The sequence below is a fragment of the Colletotrichum jinshuiense genome, chromosome 9 (genome assembly GCF_051148585.1).
Source record: "Colletotrichum jinshuiense chromosome 9, complete sequence".
Taxonomy (NCBI): domain Eukaryota; kingdom Fungi; phylum Ascomycota; class Sordariomycetes; order Glomerellales; family Glomerellaceae; genus Colletotrichum; species Colletotrichum jinshuiense.
Genome location: NC_139316.1, coordinates 1,877,833 through 1,897,068, shown reverse-complemented (window position 1 = coordinate 1,897,068; position 19,236 = coordinate 1,877,833). Strand labels below are relative to the sequence as shown.

Sequence of the window (19,236 nt, the reverse complement as noted above, 5' to 3'; positions counted from 1 at the left end):
CAATATCTTGCACATCCCGATCATGACACATCCCGCAACCCTCCCGGCCCGCCTTCCTTACTCGTAGCTTCATCTTATTGCCCAAAGACAAACTGTACTGCCCTTGTCTTCCGCCAGGGAATTAACAAACATCCCCGGGTATGAAATCCTGAGGCCAGGACGAACCAAGCTCTTTTCTAGCCCCGTCTTGTTTCCGACGGTCGTAGCGCAATCTTCAAGCTTCCGCTGGCATCCTATACATTCTCCCGGAAGATGGACCTCCGCTCCGTCGGGCTCTCCCCGGAATCCTTGTGCTGCTGTTGCTGTTGCTGCTGCGACCCCGTTTCGATAATCGGCCGCGGGCTTACACCGCGCATGCTAATGTTGCTCGGTTCCGCGTCGTCCTCGAACGGATTCCTGCTTCCCGCCTTGGGCACATTCAGGCCAAGGTCATCGTCGCCAGCCCGGCTGAGGCTGCGGCCCCGCGGCTCGTCGTGCACGCCCGGCGTCGCGGCAAGGTTCATGTTGTAGCTGCTCCCACCTCCGCCGGCCGCAGCGCCGCCGCCGCCCCTGTAGCCCAGCTCCTGCTCCTCGTAGTTTCCGTAAGGGCCGTAAGTCTCGGCCTCGTGGCCGACGCGCGCGTCCCAAGCTTCGTCCGGGTCGAGTGGCCCGAAGCCACGGCGGGGAGCGCCGCCGCCAGAGGGCTGCTCGTATGCGCCGGCGGCGGAGCGGTTGTTGCGGTTCTTGAATGAGGTGACTTTGTCATTGAACCAACCGACGATGCCGCTCGGGGCTGGGCGCGGGGGTCCGTAGGACGGCGGAGGGTCAGACTTTCGGAAGGGTATGTAGGAGGACAGCGATGGGGGTGGGATCTAAAGCAATATGTTAGTAAAAGGACGCCTCGCGATTGCGGGCATCTCCCGCATGGACGGGCTGGCCAGCGGCGAGCCAAGAGGGTTGAACGTACGCCTAATCTCCGGGCGCGCAGTTGGGTGAAGACGACCCAGCCGACGGCGCCTACGACGACAATGACCAGGATGGCGATGACGATGCCTCCAGCGGTTGACACCATGGCTGCGATTCAATTGCGACGAGATAGTCCGTCGTCTTGGGGAGGAAAACTGCTCGGCGCTACGTGGATTCGGCGGCAGCGGTGGTGGTGGTTGAAGGTGTGCGGCGGATAATGGAGGTCCGGCTCATGAAAGTGATGGAGTGTGGCAGTGGTAGGTAGTGGTTTGTGTCGTCGGTGCTGTCAGTTGTCGCCGGAGCCGCTTTGTGGCTGTAGTGGGCATGTGCGGGCAACACAGACACGGACACGGATACCAGCCTGTATGGGAAGGCTGCTGACGGGGAGCTGTGTGGTGTGTGAGAGTGAGAGAGGCGGAGAGAAGTAAGCTTGGCCGGCTGAGGTGGATTGGGAAAAAGACCGGCCGAAACCTAGTTTGAAGTGTTGCGGTGCGGTGCGGTGCGGTGCGGTGCGGTGCGCAAGGCTAGGTCAGCAAACCAAGCTTCAGCTGTTGCCTGCCTTTCCTTGGACGAGTTAATGCAAGGTGTGTACGGTTAAGGCAAGGCAGAGAGAAGGAGGAAGAGTGAACGGTGCAAAGCAAGCAGAGAGGATCGATGCGGCTGCACCTCAGTGGATGATGCGCAAATGGCGAGCAGCCCAGAGTGTGCCCCAACTGCCAATTCCAGCGACCCCGTTTCTTTAGCTCCGCGGGCTCCGGCAGCGTTGCTCTGGTCCCCCAATGCTCGGTTGCTCGCTGAGGGGCCTCCAGGTCTCTTCCTCCACCTCGCTGTTTGTAATCCCGACAGCTTGGCCGGCAGCTTGTTGCTTTTTTAGTGGGTTGCCCAAGGCCTGGGGGATTCGTCGCCTTTGCCGCCTCCGCAATGAGCGCTGTTGGCGCCCAATCATGTCCGTCCTATCTGGCAGAGTTTCCGTGAAGAATGACTGCGCGCGGGCTGGCGCTAAGGTGGTGCACATTCCTCCAGCAGAAGGTTGCAACAGATGGCAGGGACGGCAGAAGACAAATCGGGGCTGAGTTGAGAATGATGACTGTTCCGCAAAATATCACCAGCACTCACCTCTCGGGAAACCGGACCTGGGTGGCCGAACGCAGGAGGTGCGCATTACAACCGGGAGCGCCAACGGCCCCCAATGACGTGCGTCGGTGCTCTTAGGGAGAGCTCCCGTGCTTTTTCCCCCCTTCGGAGGCGGCATTCAAGTTGTTTGGAGGAAGCGGGAAACGAAACCAGCTTGCAACCCCTGCTCCATCTGCGCGTTCAACTTGGCGTGTACTTTGCGCTACCTATTCCTGTTCATAGCGGGACCCCTTGCTTGCAGGTCGAGGACTACCTACCGGATATATCCCGCCGGCCCTTACATAAGCCACCGTCACGACACTGGCGCTGAGAAGGGGATGGAGTTTGCGGCTTGGATGCCGTGGTATCCGCTTGAAATGGCATTGGAAGCTTGTTAGATGCGATTGCAGGCCTTCGTGCCGGGGCTTCGAGCTCTGCCTTCAGCTTGGTTAGCTATCAATTATCCGTACAACGCGCGAGAAAATACGTGCCCACAACGCCCCGCCGCCGCTACTGTCTTCACGGCCGGACCCTTACACTGCCCCTTGTCAACTGCTGAAACTTTGGGGAGCCCCCGACCAGACACACGCCATCGGCACGGACATTGACACTGGCACTGGCACTGACACTCGGCACGTTGAGTTTGCACCTCCCTGCTGCACCAGGTACAAGTCATGTCCTCTCAAACTCTATTGGGAAGATTATTACTATCCATCTAGTCGTCAACTGATTAAATCTAAATCTAAAAAAGCAAGCCTGATGATTATGGGTATCACACGAAACACTGGTCCCAGCTCCCTCCGCTCCTCGCGAATCCCATGCTGTCCACGAATGCGCCGAGCTTGCACCGCCCAAAGTCATCCGCGCCGCACCCGACCAGCGGAACCACCCGGTCGTTGACGAGAATCCGGACCATCTCCTCGTCCGATCCGCCGCACTTCATTTTTTCCACGTACATGCGCGCGGCAAACGGCACTGTCCAGCTGGCCGTGAACCCCTTCGCGTCGCCGACCGACGTCCGGTTCGTCTTGGACAGCGGCTGCGTCTCGTTGTACAGGCCCAGCGCGCCGTAGATGCCCATCATGTCATTGTCGTGGCTGAAGTCGGCATAGAGCTTCCTGTCGAGCGGGAACGTCGTGGGGTCGGCATCCAGCGTGGCGTTGGTTGACGTGCGGTCCACGACCGGGCTTTGGGTGAGCCGCGCAAGGAGCTCGTTGGTGAAGCCAACGCCCTGCGTCGGCCCGAGCGGGTTGCCCGCGTTGTAGCCGTAGTACTTGCCCAGCGTCTCGTGGTACTCGAGGTCCTTCCACTCCTCCATCGTGAAGAGGTCGCAGAACCGAGACTGCGTGCCGTTGACCACCGTGTTGAAGGGGCAGAGCTGCATAAAGCTGACCGTGTCGTCGGCGCTGAGATTCGCACCAGGCAGGTTCTCGTTGAGACGGGCCCTGATCGGTGCCGTGAAGGTCTCGCGCCAAGCTACCTGGGCCTCGTCGCCTACTTTGGAGAAGATGCCCTCCTCGAAGGCTGTGCACAGGCTGTGGTCCAGCGTGTTGTTGATGCCCTGCTGCTCGGGGATGATGATGATCCCCCCCGCGATGCCGCCATCGGGCCCGGTGTGGCCGTCGGCGATTTTGGAGCCGAAAAAGCCCTGCGTCCAGTTCAAGCCCGACTCGACCACTCGGTTCTGACCCGAGGATCTGATGAACGGGTCGTTGTTGGCAGCGAGCGCCTGGTACCGCTTGTAGAATGCTTCTCCGGAGTCGACAAGCTCCCTCTGGCCGAAGGATGTCAGCTCGTCGGCGCCGAGGGTGTACTCGTAGGTCTTGATGAACTCGAATCCCCTGCCGTAAGTGGGCACGCTGGCGTGGATGCGGTCGACGAGCGCCTTGTAGGTCGCCGTCTTGCCGGCGGTGGGGTCCCGAGCACCGTGCCGTGACAGGACCTGTGCGAAGGTGACCTCGCAGCCCGGGGGCGTGGCGGCGTTGATGTCAGACGGCACCGAGAAGAAGGGAGAATATTGGCCCCAGAATTGCGAGATGGTCTCGAGCCCATTGCGGGGTGCCTGGCCGCTTACAAGACTGTTTGATTTGTGAGATTCATGATCTGCTATTCGCGAAACGTTCAGAGGGGGCAAAATTTACCTGAAGCTCAGGGCCAGCGAGAGTATAACGGCGATGGTCATGGTGGTGATTGTGAGTGCGAGAAGTCGACGTTTCAGGTCCGGCGAGTAACTCTCACGGTGCTCATCCAGCTCGTCTCTCTCTCCCTCGTCTTCCGGGATAGCATTGTATTTATATGCCTTGCCGACTAAGAGGCCCCTTACTGACCTGTAGGCCGACGTAGCGACGTCGGAGGCACGAACCATGGTTGCAGCTAAACGGACGGAGGAAAAATGGGATTTAAGGTCGCCAAGTGGTTCCCCGGGTCAGTGAGCTTGCGTACGACAAAGGGTCTGCCCGCTGCAGCATCCTTGTTCCCCTATCCGGGGCCCTGGTCTGTATGGGATGTGGGATGTGGGATGTATGTCGATGTGAGGTATATGCGAGAGGTGGACGGATTGAAGATGGACTCGTCTCGTGTGACTGAGTAAGTCCGGCGATGCAGCAAATTCGGAAACGAGTGCGCTTCTTTTCAGGGGCAATGGTCCGGGAGAACCCCTGGGCTTTCAGACCGTTCAATTCGGTCGGTGGTCGGAGTTGTTTGTTGTGTGTAGTATAGGCTCTGGTGTCGACTCTCTGTTTCTTAGCGGAGAGGGAACGTGTTCAACGTGCCCGATCAGGGCCACTCTCGGCCCCTCGGGCGCGGCACGTCGGGCGGACATTAGCCCCAAACGTGGACAGGCACGGCATGTCTTTGGGGTAGTCACGTGGGTCGATGCGCCGCTGGAATTGGAACAAGCTTTCTGATCTGCCTCCGCCGCCCCTGCAGTCCCACCCCCAAAATACCGCACAGCGGATCTGCCCTCCGACTCCTAAGATGAGGAGCCACGCCGAGCACCACCTACCTGGATGATTCAACAATTCAGCTTGGTTTGTTGTGACTCGGGATCGCAACCTTGGCCAATAGCCTCGGAGCTTCTTGACCTTGACGAATAAACTCCAGCGACTGTCGCAATGTGACACCGAGGGTCGAACAAAGCCCGAACGCAAGCCGGGAGGAACCGAATCACCTTCCGCGTTCTCACCTGGGACCCCTTACTCCCTGCTGGCCGGCCCTTGTGCGTTTGTTTATCAGCCTTTCCATTCCAGTGTCGATTACTTGTAGCTTCCCTATCCAACCTTTTTACACGATGTTTATGTAGCTCTACATTTGTCGCAAATGCAACTAGATTTAACGATCACTACAAACCTGGGAGCGTGGACAGGATAGATCTGTTTCCTACACCAGATTGGTCGAAGATGGAACGATCCCATGAATGGTCCCATGTATTCTACACCCACACACGGAACAGCCCGCCATCCCTCTTCTGCGTTACTCCCCATGATCAAACGAAAACGCAAAGAATTCATCGGCGCCATACCTATAGCCCAAACACCTCGACGAGTAGCAATGGGCCAGCTTCAGTCATCTCAACTTCCCCATCATCTGGTGTTTCCGGCGTGACTGGTCTATATTCCTTTTTATGTGTTTCTCCTCCAACGTACGGATGGGTCGCCTTACAGATATGCCCCGCACAGCGAGGCAATGCGCTCGACTCTCCCCAATGCACCAACCAACGCCGGCGTCAATTCGGGCTGTGCTGTCAACGGACTTTCACCACCCCGGAGCCCTATCAACTCAAAAGACCACAGCAAAATTAACTACCTTTCATCTCGCATGATGACCACGCACCAGCATGACATGGAGGAAACTGCTACACAGTGTTTTGGCGCACCGGCTCTTCGATCTAGCCAACCCCCTTCATGGCAAACGAACCCCGTGGCTGCCTGTGCCCATGCGCCGACAGCAAGTTGTATCAAAAGTTCCCGAAGCATGGTGATGCCAAGCCAGGAGACCATATGGCTCTGTGCTGCGGTTGAGCTAGGCCCCGTTTCAACTTGCCTCTTCCCCAGCCAACCGTGCCCCATGGCAGTTAAACCACAACAGGGCCCAACGCCCAGAAACAACAGCGACGTAGCATTCACCTTTGACTACGATGCAGGAATCCTCCCATTTCACTCAAGTTCGCAGAATCTTCTTGCCCTCCTCGAGGATCTTAACGTCATTCATCAGCATCTCGCGGGTGCTCTTGCTGACAGAATCCTCGCCTGCGACCATTTCGAGCTCTTCTGCTGACATCCCAAAGATGCGATTCGTGGACAGTACTCCCAGGGGACCATTTTCACCGCCCAAAAGGAAATGGTCAATGGCCTGTAAGCAGATCAAGTCCACAAACCTAGCACTGGCGATTTGGTAGTAGCTCTTGAGCAAGTCATGGATGGCATGGCAGGTGTCCTTGTTTCCTGCCACATGGGAGCTTGAACGTTCCACGTCGGCCCATCGTACATAGGTGTCTGACGAGTGCTTGATTCTGCAAGGATGGTACTTGCTTGTGGATCTTTCGGCTTTGACTCGGTTGAAGGCTGTGTCGAATGCCGGGTTATAGGTGATGGCGTGCCCTTCGCGTTCAACGGAGACCAGAAACCTGGCGTGGTCCATGGCAATGCCATATCGCTTGATCAGGTCTTCCGACATAGAGAGCCAAAGGGCTTCTCGCACTTGCTGGTCGACGCAGACTTTCTGGACCACTTCGTAGATGAAGCGATGTACGACGAGGACGACGTTGCTGACGTGCGACAAGGCAATGGGTTCCCATTTCCTGGATTGTTCCTTAAAAGCCGCCGGCAGCATCTGACTGCCAAACTAGGTGTTTTTCAGTCTTCCATTATCACATGACTTAAACCCCGAGCCACTTACTGTACCCATCTCATATCCACGAGAAGTGAGGTGCAGGTGCTCCAAGTGCTTCAAGATGTCGTTGGATTCAGGCGGGGTGCACCGGCAAGGCTCCGTCAAGACGTCGTGGAGCTCGTCGAACTGATCCGAAGGGATGGTAAAGTGGAGGGTATATAGATCGTCCCGGGTGACTATGCTGTCTTTGGATTCATCTTGGCTCGATGAGCATTCCCCGATCTCGTCTTGGCTTGTCGTCTCCGAATTGTCGGCTTCAGCATCGGGTTTGAGCTCTTCAAACTGGCGGGTATGTCCGTTTTCAAAGAACATAGCCGAGAAAGCATCGTTCATCTCTCGAACTCGTGTCACAAGCTTGAGTTCGGGACACTGTTCGAACACAGGGTCTCCGGTGTAGTAAGCGTTTAGCCCGTAGTTCTTGATATCATTAAAGCGGCTGACGATGTTGCCGAGGTAGGCTCTCTGCTCTTCTGCCGTACTTCGAGGCTGTCCCAGAGCTCCAATCCTGGCTTTGACCTCTGCAAGTCGCTCATTGATGTCGCGTGTAACTTTGGGAAACTCGCTCTTGGTGCGGTCCATGAGGAGAGTACGCAGGCGGTGACGCAGAGCCGTGATTCCCAGACGTGATCTGTCAAGCTTCACCCATGGCTCCTCTCCAAAGAACACAGTTTCCTGCACGTCTCGATCTTCCTTGCTAGAAGACGTATCTTCAGCACCGCGGTTCTTGACGACATAGTATCCGAGCTGAATGTCCCGTCTTTTACCCCGGACCAGGTCCATGACTGCCTCCTTGGTGGCGTTCTCCCTGACCAGATCTGGCTTGGTGAGAATGCCAATGGTGCGCTTGCCGTCAGGATCAGCCTCGGCGGCGTAGGTCAAGATGGTCTGCGTTGCAACATCCACGTTACACGGGATGACTGCAAGAATACTGTGGGCTGTGTCAGTCTCTACCATCAGGTGCATTGTGGCACAAAGGCTTACATGGTCCTGCAATCTTTAATGTAACCTTTGACCATGGATTTCACCAATGCCACATCATTAGACGTTGAAACCCCTGTGTCGAGGTCAAAATGTATTATGTTGGGTGAAAGGGGGGATTCGTGTGCATACCTTCTTGGGGGTTTTCAAAGATGCCTGGTGGATAGAGAGGTTAGATGATGAATCTGGATTAAGGATATGAACAAACTTGCCAGGGACATCAATGATAGTCAAGTGTTCCTCGTCAGGACCGCATATTTCGACACGAAGGATGTCTCGGCTGAAGGCGGCGCCGCTTGAGGATTCATCGGTGATGGACTTCAGTCCCATGATTGTCGAAGCCTTCAAAAACAGTAAGTGGATGAACACAAGACGGAAACACATGTTCTGCTTACCTTCCTGAGAATCTCTGCGAACTCTTCACCCTTCAGATCCTCAAGGACATGTCGGAAAGACTTTGCAGCATCCTCCTTCTCAGGGGTGGCATCGAAAGGATGGATCGTCACAACGATGCTGGTGTCTTTCTCCCGTCGGCAGACAATCTCGGTGGCATGGCGCGTGCAAAGGCCCACCGATCGCGGGAAGTAGTATCCCGTGAGGCTTTCGAGTACACTCGATTTGCCGGAAGACTGGTCTCCAACGACCACGAGCTGAATTAGAGCCAAGGTTAACAGGAAGCACAATTGCTGGATGTTCAAACCTCCTACCTGGGGGAGAGGAACCTGCTTGGAGATTCCCAGCTCCCTGAGCTTGTCAATTTTGTCCAGAAGATGGCGGTTGCCCAAGCCAGGGGCCTCAACAGTGGACTGTACAGGGGCCATGATAGATGAAGTTGGGAGACCAACAGGTTTCGGTGGTAGTTGAGTAGATAAACGAAGGTGAAGAAAGTGCAACGGCAGAATGAGGTGGGAGTTTGGGGGATTCTATGTTTTGATGGGGAGGGAAGTATTTTATGAACACTGTCAACTTTTTCGACGCTGTTATCTGGATCATTCTGCAAGTATTCGTGTAAGTTATTGGGCACCAATGAAAGGGGCTAACCGGAAGCATGAGCAAACGAAGAATGGGAGAACGAATTCCAGCAAGGACTTTTGCTGCAGGGACAAACAAAGTCTCCGAATCCCGGAGCAAAGAGGCCTTTCTGGTCCATGCTAAGGCTAGCTGCCTTACGGATACATCACGCACTGTTGAAATTACGGAGAGGGTACAAAATCAAACACAGACCGGCAAGGGCATTGGCAAACGGGCATCGCCTTCAGAAATTTTTGCGATTGGCCGTGTTTTATTGTTGACACCCAAGACAACCTCGCCGGAACATAAAGAAGGATGTTTGATTCAAAAATTCAGAGTTCAGCTTCAAGACGAGTGACACAGGTAGCAAGAAACTGTAGGCACGAATTTGCAGCTCGGGCGAGAACCAGGACCAAGGAGACCAAGTTAGCAGGAACAAATCTAGCTACGAGGTATTCTAAGTCAAGAATAAAACAAGTGCAGTGTACAAGCCATTGAAAACTTGTGACAAAGACTCCTGCTTATATCCTTTTCCATCTCCATCTTCAGGCAAAGGCTGCCATCTCTTTCATCCAACGCCAATGCCTCGGGCAATTCCCAGCTCCGTTATCATTTCATTGTCGGATTATGGGCAACTTTTTAACTGAAATTTTGCCTCCTCATCTTGGGATGGAGGAGTTGAAGCAGTTGAGGGCTCCAGTACGAAGACGACGTGTCGTCGGATTGGCTCTCTTCAATGGCGAAAAATTGTTAGTGCAAATCCCACCCAAGAAGCATCCACCTTACCCACTCACACCTTCACACCTACCTCTCATTCTCACAACCACCATCTACTCTCATAGTGAGCCGTTATGAACCAAACAACTCACTAAAACCTCCACTCAACTTACAGATACTTTAATCAACCCCAAGGCCGCCTCATAACAACCTCGGATGCAATGGCCGTAAAAGCCCTCATCTCGACCCTTGAGGATGAAATCCTTGATCCAGAAGAAGGTCTGCCCTGCCCGTCTTATCCCTGACTACAAGAGCAGCTCAACTCACAGGACCTCTGTAGAAACATTCTTCCTCTTCTCCCACGAGATCCCCTCTTCAAACCTAGGCTTCATCGACCCCAAAGCCACGGACCTCTCACTCACTCTGGCGGGCCGGGACTTTACAATCCATCAATCCCCAACCGTCCTCTCATCAACCCGCGCAGGCGGCACAACCGGGGCCGGTGAGTCTCTCTACTCCAACGATCCAAACAAACCATCCTCTCCTTTCATCCTAGGGGCTTTACTTCAAATTCTCGTCTGATGCAAGACTGACAATGTCACACTCTAAATAACAGTCCTCTGGAAAATAACACCCCTCTTCGCAACATACCTCTCCTCCCCAACATCCCCCTTTACGAGCATCTTCCGCCCCTCCTCCACGGTCCTGGAACTAGGCTGCGGCATCTCCCCCCTGACAGCTCTCCTCCTCGCCCCGCGGATATCCCGCTACATCCTCACAGACCAGCCTTACGTCTCGCGCATGGTCCACCAGAACCTCGAGGCGAACCCCCTCCCCAAAGCCGGCGGCTCCTCCAAGGCGTCCTCGTCGCGCCGGCGCAAGGCCGCACCCGCCAACGACGCAAAGTCAGAAGGGGGAGCGGGAGTCGGGTCGGGCGTCATAGAGTTCCGCCCCCTGGACTGGGAACTCGACACGCCCACCCCTGACCTGACGGGCTCCCCCCAGGCCCGCAGCTTCGACGCCGTCGTCTGCTGCGACTGCATCTACAACGAGGCCCTCGTCGCGCCCCTCGTCTCCACGACCGCCGACCTCGCCCGCCTCCGCCTCCGCACCCAGGAAGACGAGACCGAGGCCCACGACTCCGCCGGGCACTCTGGGGACGACTCCGCGGACCGGTCCGAGCCGTGCGTCTGCATCGTGGCGCAGCAGCTACGCAGCCCAGACGTCTTTGAGGAATGGGTCAAGGCCTTTCATCGGGACTTTCGCGTCTGGCGTGTCCCAGATGAACTGCTGCCGGAGGGTTTGCGGATAGAATCCGGATTTGTGGTCCACGTTGGGATTCTGAGAGAGTCCGAGGTAGAGTTCTAGTCCATCCAAACACACATTCACATCGCATACACACGAGTCACTTGGGAAGGTTTCGAAGACTGTTGGGTTTGATGGCGCAAACGGCCCGGTCATTGCGTAAGCTCTGTATTTGCTGCGCATCTAGCATACTTTGAAAACTTTTTCGGCTTTTGTTATAGAAAGCCACTTTAACCAATCCTTTATGAATCTGATTTCCCGAATCGCCGCCAGCATAGAGAATATGTCTGGACAGATAAACATGCCCCCCCTTAATGCCAAAACCCAAATCGTATCGTTGACACGTTACATGATAAAACTCCTTTGAAAAAGCCAATCCGTTTTTGTTTTTGTTTCTTACCACTCAAGAGGCTCCGACTTGGTCTCGCCCCGGTTCGTCTTGGGTACGGGGACGGCCTTGGCCAGGAGCCGGCCAGTCTTGGGGTCTCTCTTGAGGTAGTTCGTTCCGTCGAGCCAAGGAGTCAGCTGAGACATGCGGCGCTCGTAGTCGGCGATCTTGTCGTTCTGCTGCATTGTCAGGCCAATGTCATCGAGGCCGTTGATGAGGCAGTGTTTCCGGAACTCCTCGACATCGAAGGCTGCGAGAGTGTTGCCGGCGGCGTCCTTGATGAGCTGGTTGGGCAGGTCGATCTCGACTTCCTTGCCGGCATGGGCCTCGGCCGCAATCTTCTCAATCTTCTCCTTGTCGGTGATGATGATGGGCAGCATGCCGTTCTTGAAGGTGTTGTTGAAGAAGATGTCGGCATACGAGGGCGCGATAACGCAGCGAATGCCGAAGTCGTTGAGGGCCCAGGGGGCGTGCTCTCTTGAGCTACCACAGCCGAAGTTGGGGCCGGTAACAACGAGGATCTTGGCGCTGCGGTAGGGGTCCTTGTTCAGGACAAAGTCGGCGTTCTCAGAACCGTCCTCATTGAAGCGAAGAGCGTAGAAGAGAGCCTTGCCGAGACCAGTGCGCTTGATGGTCTTGAGGAATTGCTTAGGGATGATGGCATCGGTATCAACGTTGGACATTTCGAGAGGGGCAGCGATACCCTTCAGGTTGGTGAACTTGGGAAGGCCAGCGGAGCTGCCGAGAGAGACAGAGGTGTTGGTGTGGGGCTCGTTGTCCTCAGGCTGGTCGGCGATGGCCTCCTTGTCCGAGTCGGTCTCCTCTACCCGCTCATCGACGTGGGGCTCACTGGTGGGAGTGATGGCAGCCTTGATGTGCGGGTTGGCACTGTAACCTGCCAGTTTCCTTACATCGGCCAGCTTGCCAACAATGGCAGCGGCAGCGGCCATTACGGGAGACATGAGATGCGTCCGGGAGCCGGCACCCTGACGGCCCTCGAAGTTTCTGTTGCTAGTACTGGCACATCTCTCTTGGGGAGCAAGGATGTCAGGGTTCATTCCCAAGCACATGCTGCAACCAGCCTCACGCCATTCGAAGCCAGCGCTCTCGAAAATCTTGTCCAGACCCTCAGACTCGGCCTGGGTCTTGACGAGACCAGAGCCGGGAACAACCATGGCCCGCTTGATGTTTGCCGCAATCTTCTTGCCCTTGACGACGTAGGCAGCGGCGCGCAGGTCCTCGATACGAGAGTTTGTGCACGAACCGATGAAAACCTTGTCGACTACGATATCCTCCATGGGGGTGCCGGCGGTCAGGCCCATGTACTGCAGCATTCTGCGGCCGGAAGCCTTCTTGGCCTCGGTGGAGAAGGTCTCGGGGTCGGGGACGGTGCCGGTGATGGGGATGACATCCTCGGGACTCGTGCCCCAGGTGACGGTGGGGATGATGTCCTTGCCGTCAATGAAGACATCGATGTCGTACTTGGCGTCGGGGTCGGACTGGAGAGACTTCCAGTACTTGATGGCACGGTGCCACTCACTAGAGTTGTACTTGGGCGCAAGGGGGCGGTTCTTGAGATACTCGAAGGTGATCTCATCAGGGGCGACCATGCCGGCTCTCGCACCGCCCTCGATAGACATGTTGCAGATGGACATACGGGCCTCCATGCTGAGGCCGCGGATGACTGAACCGCAGAACTCGATAACGGCACCGGTACCGCCGGCAGTTCCGATCTTGCCAATGGCGTGCAGGACGATGTCCTTGGAGCTGACACCAGGTGCCAGCTCTCCGTCGACCTGTATCCGCATGTTCTTGCTCCGCTTTGTGATCAGGCACTGAGTGGCCAGGACGTGCTCGACCTCACTGGTACCAATACCGAAGGCCAGGGCACCGAAGGCGCCGTGAGTGGAGGTGTGACTGTCTCCGCAGACGACGGTAGTGCCAGGCAGGGTGAAGCCCTGCTCCGGGCCGATGACATGGACAATACCCTGTCGCTTGTCGCCGAGGCCAAAGTATGTGAGGCCGAAGTCCTTGACGTTCTCCTCAAGGGTCATGCACTGGACTCTGGAGTCATCCTCGGCAATGAAGGAGCCGATGTCCTTCATGCCTTTCCGTGATGAGGTGGGGACATTCTGGCCGGCTTAGGTTAGCGACTAACGCTGCCTAAGGTGGCTTTGCATGCACTTGGAAACTTACGTGGTCTGTCGTCGCGAGAGTGCAGTCGGGTCGGCGCACTTTACGGCCGGCATTCTTCAGACCCTCAAAAGCTTGCTGCAGGCCTGTGTTAGCGAGTTTTGGTGGTGGGGTCGATCAACCGACGTCATCCGAGCCGGAAGGGGGACCAAAAAAAAAATAGGGAGGCATCACATACAGGGGAGGTGACCTCGTGCACGAGATGTCTGTCTGCAACGCAACTAATGTCAGCCAATGGAATTTCCTCGCGCAAGCCGCTGGAGGCGAATCGATGCTCGTGCTCGTGCCCGTGCTCGTTGTAGGCAGGCGGACTTACCAATGTACAACAGAATGGTGCCGTCCAGCTTCTCGTCCACGACGTGGGCCTGGAGGACCTTGTCGTAGAGAGTCTGCGGGGTACCTTCGGCAACAGGCATTGTGCAACTCGAACAGGAGAAGAAATCCAAAGCAAATCGGCGTCTCCTTGATCAGGGACGGTTTGGTGTAATGGTTTCCCAAGCTCTCAAATCAAACACAGGTGTATGTGATTGGAGTGAGGAAGCAGACAGGCAGTGAAGCGTCGTGGGGAAGGCGTAAAAGGAGAAAGGGAAGAGAGTAGAAAGGGTAGAAAATCCTGAATCGGAGAGTGTGTGGGAGGAGGTGGGGGAGGAGCAGCTCAATATGTATCTGCCGGTCCAGGAGGCCTTTCGTCTTTCTAGTGACTTAATAGCTGGGCTCTTAGAGTTGGGACTCTGAATCAGAGACGATACGAGCTCGGAAGAGGCAAGGAAGAGGCGCACGCCCCGCGCACGCTCAGCAAAAGTGCCCGCAAGATGAACGTACCTGCCTAACGAAACATAATGGCCCCAAACTGGCTCAAGCTTGTGAAGCTTAGGAACGAATCTGTTCCGATCATCGGAGGCGCCAGCTCCAGCCAGGGGCGGGTCCGTCGCCGGAACGCGGGGTACAGCGCCCTGATTTGCAAATGACGCCCGCGGATTGGCCCGCCGCCGCAAGGTGCCCTGGCCCGGGGGGTCCGCTCAGAACCTTCCAAATGCTACCATGATTTTGGCGATTCCCAACGTTAGTGGACGAGGCGGGCAAAATTGGGTACATGGGGGCCCCTCATGGCTGTGTATGAGTCTTTGCAGTGTGCGAGACTGCCGAGTTTTCAGGGTCACTAATAAAAAATGTGAAAAAAAGCCTCCACTGCTTGACTACACGGACCGCACGTGAGACTCGACGAGCCCGCAATCTGACGAGTAATATGGGCTCGAATGGGCTCCGCGCCGCCGAAAGCAGCAAGTCTTTCTATTCTGATGTGTCCGACTTGTACCACCGTCCCCGTTTTGTTCCGTCGTTTGCCGTTGGCCTCATTCTCACTCTCATGTACGTGATTGACGCCATGCCGATGCTGCTGCTGATGTTGCTGCAATGCAGCTTGCTTTGCCTCCTCCCAACGGTCCAATCTTAATCCTGGTACTTTGTACATAGTACACCATGCTATCGGCCGTCCGGTGAGCCAGTGGTCTATCTGTCCGTACAGAATCCCTGAATCCCTGAATCTCATCAGAGATGAATGCAGCATCGGCCCGCCAAGGCTTACTCGATGATGACGCTGCAGAACTGCATGATAACATGAACCACCCAGATCGGCATCTACCTGCTGCTTCTGCTCTTGAAACTGACCTACCGCGCGTGGTCATTCGAAACCTAGCCTCACCGCATCGGCGGCCGCTGCTGCGGTGATCCCAACACTCGTTCCAAGAACAAAGCCGAGGCCACCAAACTCGACACTTGTACCCGAAAAGCCGCCTTGGTCATGCACACAAGTCCGTCCGGTGCCCGTTTTGCCATGCAACCACTGGGTTAATTAATGAGTAGCCATACAGCATATCGATACATCAATCATCAGGCTACTTATCTCCCTTCATTCGCTTGGTCTGCGGCCTGCCTGCCCTGCCACTACCCCACACAAGCTCAAAACAGCAGCGCCCGCCAATCTCGTATCATTTGACTCTGCGCTTTCGGCCTCTTCTTATCAACCATCCTTTCCCCCTACCCAGCCGATTTACGGCGCCGTAGCGCCTCGGCCAGCCGACCTGGTCCTTACAACGCCGATCGGCGGTTGGTCGGGCACAGCGCCAAGCTTTCCTCCACAACCTCCCTTTTTTGTCACCACCGGCTGTCAGGAACCGAGAATCGCAATCAAACCCCCTAGGATACCTTGCATCATTCGGATCGCCCATGTCATCCCCTGTGCGATCCGGACTGCAACCGCCAATAGGATGAAACCGCTGCTCAGTGCAAACAGAAACAGTCCAAAGTCTGCCCAAGTCGACTTGTTGGCATCAAGTCGCTTTCTGAAATGCGATGTCGGATCAAGGCATGGCGATATGACGGTCCAATACCACCTAGCCAAGCTCCCCACGATCTGCTTGCCGTGAGTGGCGCGCCCTAGCGCACCCTTATGGAACACCTCTCTTCTCAAACGACTTTCGATGTCGCCGCCTTCGGAGCCGTTGTCCTCCAGGGTGGTTGACGTGCTGCAGCCAACTTTCGACGTGGCTGGACTGGCTATTGCTATCTTGCTCTGAGCACGCAAGTTCTTCTGGTTGAAACCTTCTCCTTGTTTGGCATGGACCATCTTTACATCTTGGTTTGCGTTTGTCTTCGTGACCTCCCTGCACTTGCTGTTCGGCTTCGGCGGACTCTTGTCTAAAAAACCCATCATCCTGAAGCTGCTCCGCAACCTCCTACTTGGAACACTCTCGATATATGGCTTCCTCAGACTGAGCGGCAGGACCTTGCTGTTTTCGCTCCTTAAAGGGTTGCTTTTCCGAGTTTCCGCCATCTTGCTGCCAGAATTGGCCACTGCGGCCCGCTCCGCCCCCAAAGCCACGGCCTTGCTTCGTCTCCGCTGAATGGCTTCCCCCAGTACGGTTAGGGGTGATGTAGACATGGACGTGGGTGGTGTGACAGAAATCTCCTCTCGCTCCTTCCGAGGATCGCTGTCGGCCAAATTTTTCACAGAGAATCTCTCGCCCATCTTCTGGGTCACAGTATTTTGTTCCGCCGGTGCCACTAGGGTGGCCTTTGGTACCAGTGCCCTGGTCCGCTGTTTGACGTTGGCTAGTTGATGGAGCGATTCGGTCGAGATGTCTTCTGTTGATGCTGACATTTGTTCGTCGCATTGTCGAGCCATGTGTCGATTCTGCAATGTGCTCCAGGATTCGCTGACTGTCCTCCCTGGTTGAACTAGGCATGGGTTCGATGTAAAAGGACCTTGGTCGAAGCCAGTAGTGGTGGTGATGTGTGTGGGAGCTGTTTTTGCCGCCAGATCCTCCGCCTCTTCTTGGTTTTGAAGGCATATCAGGTCCTCGTGGATCCCCATCCTTTCCAAAATCATCAGCTGGTCCACGAAAGGCCTGCTTGCCTGCATTGGTCTCCTTTCCGTCATGATGAGATGGTCTTCGAACAGGTTGTGGATAGGGTACTGGACCATCTGGTCCACGTTCAATAGTTCTGGCGCCACTGAAGGGTCCTGGTATATCAACGACGACTTGAATGGGGATGTGGTCGCTATAGTTTGTAGGCCACAGGTCTCGACTGCCCTCTGGGTGCTGAATTCGAGCGGATACTCCGTCAGGAGCTTGCAAGTCGCTCCCTTTGACACCTTTTCCGAATCTTCGTCGGAGACCAGGGCTCTGGGCACTAGAGTTTCCTTCTTCTCGCGGATTGATGGGCGAGTCTGCTCTTTTCCCAACGTCTTTCCAATCTCCAGCTGCCCAAGTCCCTTTTGTGGCGGTTGATACGTTTCTGGTTGGTAATGAACCCTCACAGGGCTGTTTTGAATCGGCCTTCCGTTTGCTGATATCGCACTCAAGGGGCGAAAAAGAGTTCGCTCCGACCTTTGGCACGGCTTCCCTGAGAATTTCTGGCCGTTGAAGTCCTGCAGATCGTTCTCCCCTGTGCTCGTCGGTTCCCTCGGGCTGGAAACGGCCCGGAGTGCTTGCCCGCCTGCCGGGTCTATCCCCGTAATGGGTCGCCGGCCTAAAAAAGACACGGTCTTTTCCGGATTTCTAGGTAGTGGAGGTAGTGCCTTGTCCATAGGATCTTCTTTCAAGTCCTTCGGCTGGGCGGTAGGCATAGAGTGCGCAGTTGGACCTCTTAGACTATTCATCCTCGCATGCTGTGCTGGATTCTTGGTTCCAGCAGAGAGCTGTCCTATGCCAGAGCCTTCGGCATATCCAAAGCTAGTTCCACTCTCCATAAGTTTGTTAACGTTAGGGGATGTGAAGGACGATCGTCGTCGGTGAGGAGTATGTATGACAGTGTCCGAAGAATCTACACCGTCGTCTTCTGAGATAACGTGTTTGGGTAAGAGAGATCTGGGGTCACGATGGCCCGTATCCAGTCGCAGGAGATCTTGCACTCTCTGTGGCTTTGGCGGAATCCGTCTGTCTTTGGCTTCTGATTCTAGAACTTCTATCAGCATAAATTACGTTCGTTTGTGAGGATTTCCCAATGGTCACTGTCTTCTTAGTTACAGATAGATATCAGGAACGAGCACATATCTGCCAAAAGCGACCCTCAATAGTCCAGGGGTGTTGACTTACCTAGGGTGGACACACTCTCCGTTGACTGCGCAATGGGGCTGAGAATTGGCTCCTTTGCAGAAGACCACTGCCGACGATGACGTTGCCACCGGACGTGCCTTTGAGCCTGTCGTATGGCTTCCTTCTCTCGATCTTTCCGGATAAACCTTTGCTCGTCCTGTTGTCGAGCTCTTTTAACCACCTCTTCGATCAGTACGGCAGCTCCTCTGCGGGTATTTATAGTATTTGTCTCCGTCTCCTGATATGATGCCAGCTTTTGGTCAATGGCCAAAGAAGTGGAACTAAAACTGGTAGTGGATGGTGTCAACACGTCCAATTCTCCAGTATTTGGGTTGATTCCTGTGACGCCGAGATAATCCCCGCTCTCCTTTAAAGTTCTTCTCTCCAGTTGAATCAACCGCCGCTTCTCCAGTGTTCCCTCCTCTGGTGAAGCCCTGGTTGTGGGCGGATGGGCAATAGTGTTGGCCCTCCGAGGGCCAGGTTCGCCAGCAGAGGATCGATCTTTTTGAGACCGGGATAGCTCTTTTGCCGTGTTCCAGCGAGTTATCTGATCAGAATATCTTCCTAGTCGCGGCGAGCTATTGGGTGAGTGACCAGATATGGACCGCTTCTTGTCCGCGGTCTCCTAATACCCTCGGTCCCGGTGGGTTCCACCCTTCTCAGCGCGGCGGCTTGGGAGAATAGCCTTTAGACGCGAGCCCATAGATGGTTTCTGACCAGACTCTTCGGATCTTTGCTGTCCAGGACGTTGGGGTAAGACGCGGAACGACGGTGCTTGACGATCTTGGTCAGTGGCTGGAGTAGAGTGGGTTGGCATTGTTCGTTTTCGAGGATATTTTCAGATAAGCATGCTACTGAGTAGGTTGAAAGTAAACAAACAACTGGGTTACTAAAAGTTGTGAACAGGTTGTCAGGGGTGTCCTGTTGCGATTTTGGAGATTGCAAATGATGGGTTGTAGTCGGGAAAGGGACATCCTTGCCTGGGAAGGGACGACATAATTGAACAGCCAATCTCACCTAATTGCCACAACTCGATGGCTTGCTCCTGCCATCAACCCCTGGCTTTCTTTGACAAGGCAACTGCCTGCGTATTCACAG

General features: G+C 55.3%; 6 protein-coding genes across 6 annotated transcripts; 1 reads left to right on the top strand and 5 right to left on the bottom strand.

The window, feature by feature from the left end:
- Positions 1-233: 233 nt before the first annotated feature.
- Positions 234-1,051, bottom strand: EsH8_IX_000529 (uncharacterized protein; the record flags this gene model as incomplete). The annotated part of the gene is made up of 2 exons (XM_083266865.1): positions 234-851; positions 947-1,051. 2 exons carry the CDS (start codon positions 1,049-1,051, stop codon positions 234-236), a joined length of 723 nt encoding a protein of 240 aa, XP_083130430.1.
- Positions 1,052-2,830: 1,779 nt separating this feature from the next.
- EsH8_IX_000528 (histidine phosphatase family protein) lies at positions 2,831-4,423 on the bottom strand (the record flags this gene model as incomplete). Its single annotated transcript, XM_083266864.1, has 2 exons — positions 2,831-4,136; positions 4,200-4,423. 2 exons carry the CDS (start codon positions 4,421-4,423, stop codon positions 2,831-2,833), a joined length of 1,530 nt encoding a protein of 509 aa, XP_083130429.1.
- Positions 4,424-6,216: 1,793 nt separating this feature from the next.
- Positions 6,217-8,747, bottom strand: EsH8_IX_000527 (P-loop containing nucleoside triphosphate hydrolase protein; the record flags this gene model as incomplete). Its single annotated transcript, XM_083266863.1, has 5 exons — positions 6,217-6,900; positions 6,955-7,833; positions 8,059-8,325; positions 8,433-8,576; positions 8,634-8,747. 5 exons carry the CDS (start codon positions 8,745-8,747, stop codon positions 6,217-6,219), a joined length of 2,088 nt encoding a protein of 695 aa, XP_083130428.1.
- Positions 8,748-9,875: 1,128 nt separating this feature from the next.
- Positions 9,876-11,022, top strand: EsH8_IX_000526 (S-adenosylmethionine-dependent methyltransferase; the record flags this gene model as incomplete). The annotated part of the gene is made up of 3 exons (XM_083266862.1): positions 9,876-9,933; positions 9,995-10,156; positions 10,271-11,022. 3 exons carry the CDS (start codon positions 9,876-9,878, stop codon positions 11,020-11,022), a joined length of 972 nt encoding a protein of 323 aa, XP_083130427.1.
- A 333-nt stretch (positions 11,023-11,355) lies between these two features.
- On the bottom strand, positions 11,356-13,956 carry EsH8_IX_000525 (3-isopropylmalate dehydratase LEU1; the record flags this gene model as incomplete). Its single annotated transcript, XM_083266861.1, has 4 exons — positions 11,356-13,479; positions 13,544-13,618; positions 13,719-13,750; positions 13,857-13,956. 4 exons carry the CDS (start codon positions 13,954-13,956, stop codon positions 11,356-11,358), a joined length of 2,331 nt encoding a protein of 776 aa, XP_083130426.1.
- Positions 13,957-16,275: 2,319 nt separating this feature from the next.
- Positions 16,276-17,792, bottom strand: EsH8_IX_000524 (uncharacterized protein; the record flags this gene model as incomplete). Its single annotated transcript, XM_083266860.1, has 2 exons — positions 16,276-16,637; positions 16,805-17,792. 2 exons carry the CDS (start codon positions 17,790-17,792, stop codon positions 16,276-16,278), a joined length of 1,350 nt encoding a protein of 449 aa, XP_083130425.1.
- Between the last annotated feature and the right edge of the window lie 1,444 nt (positions 17,793-19,236).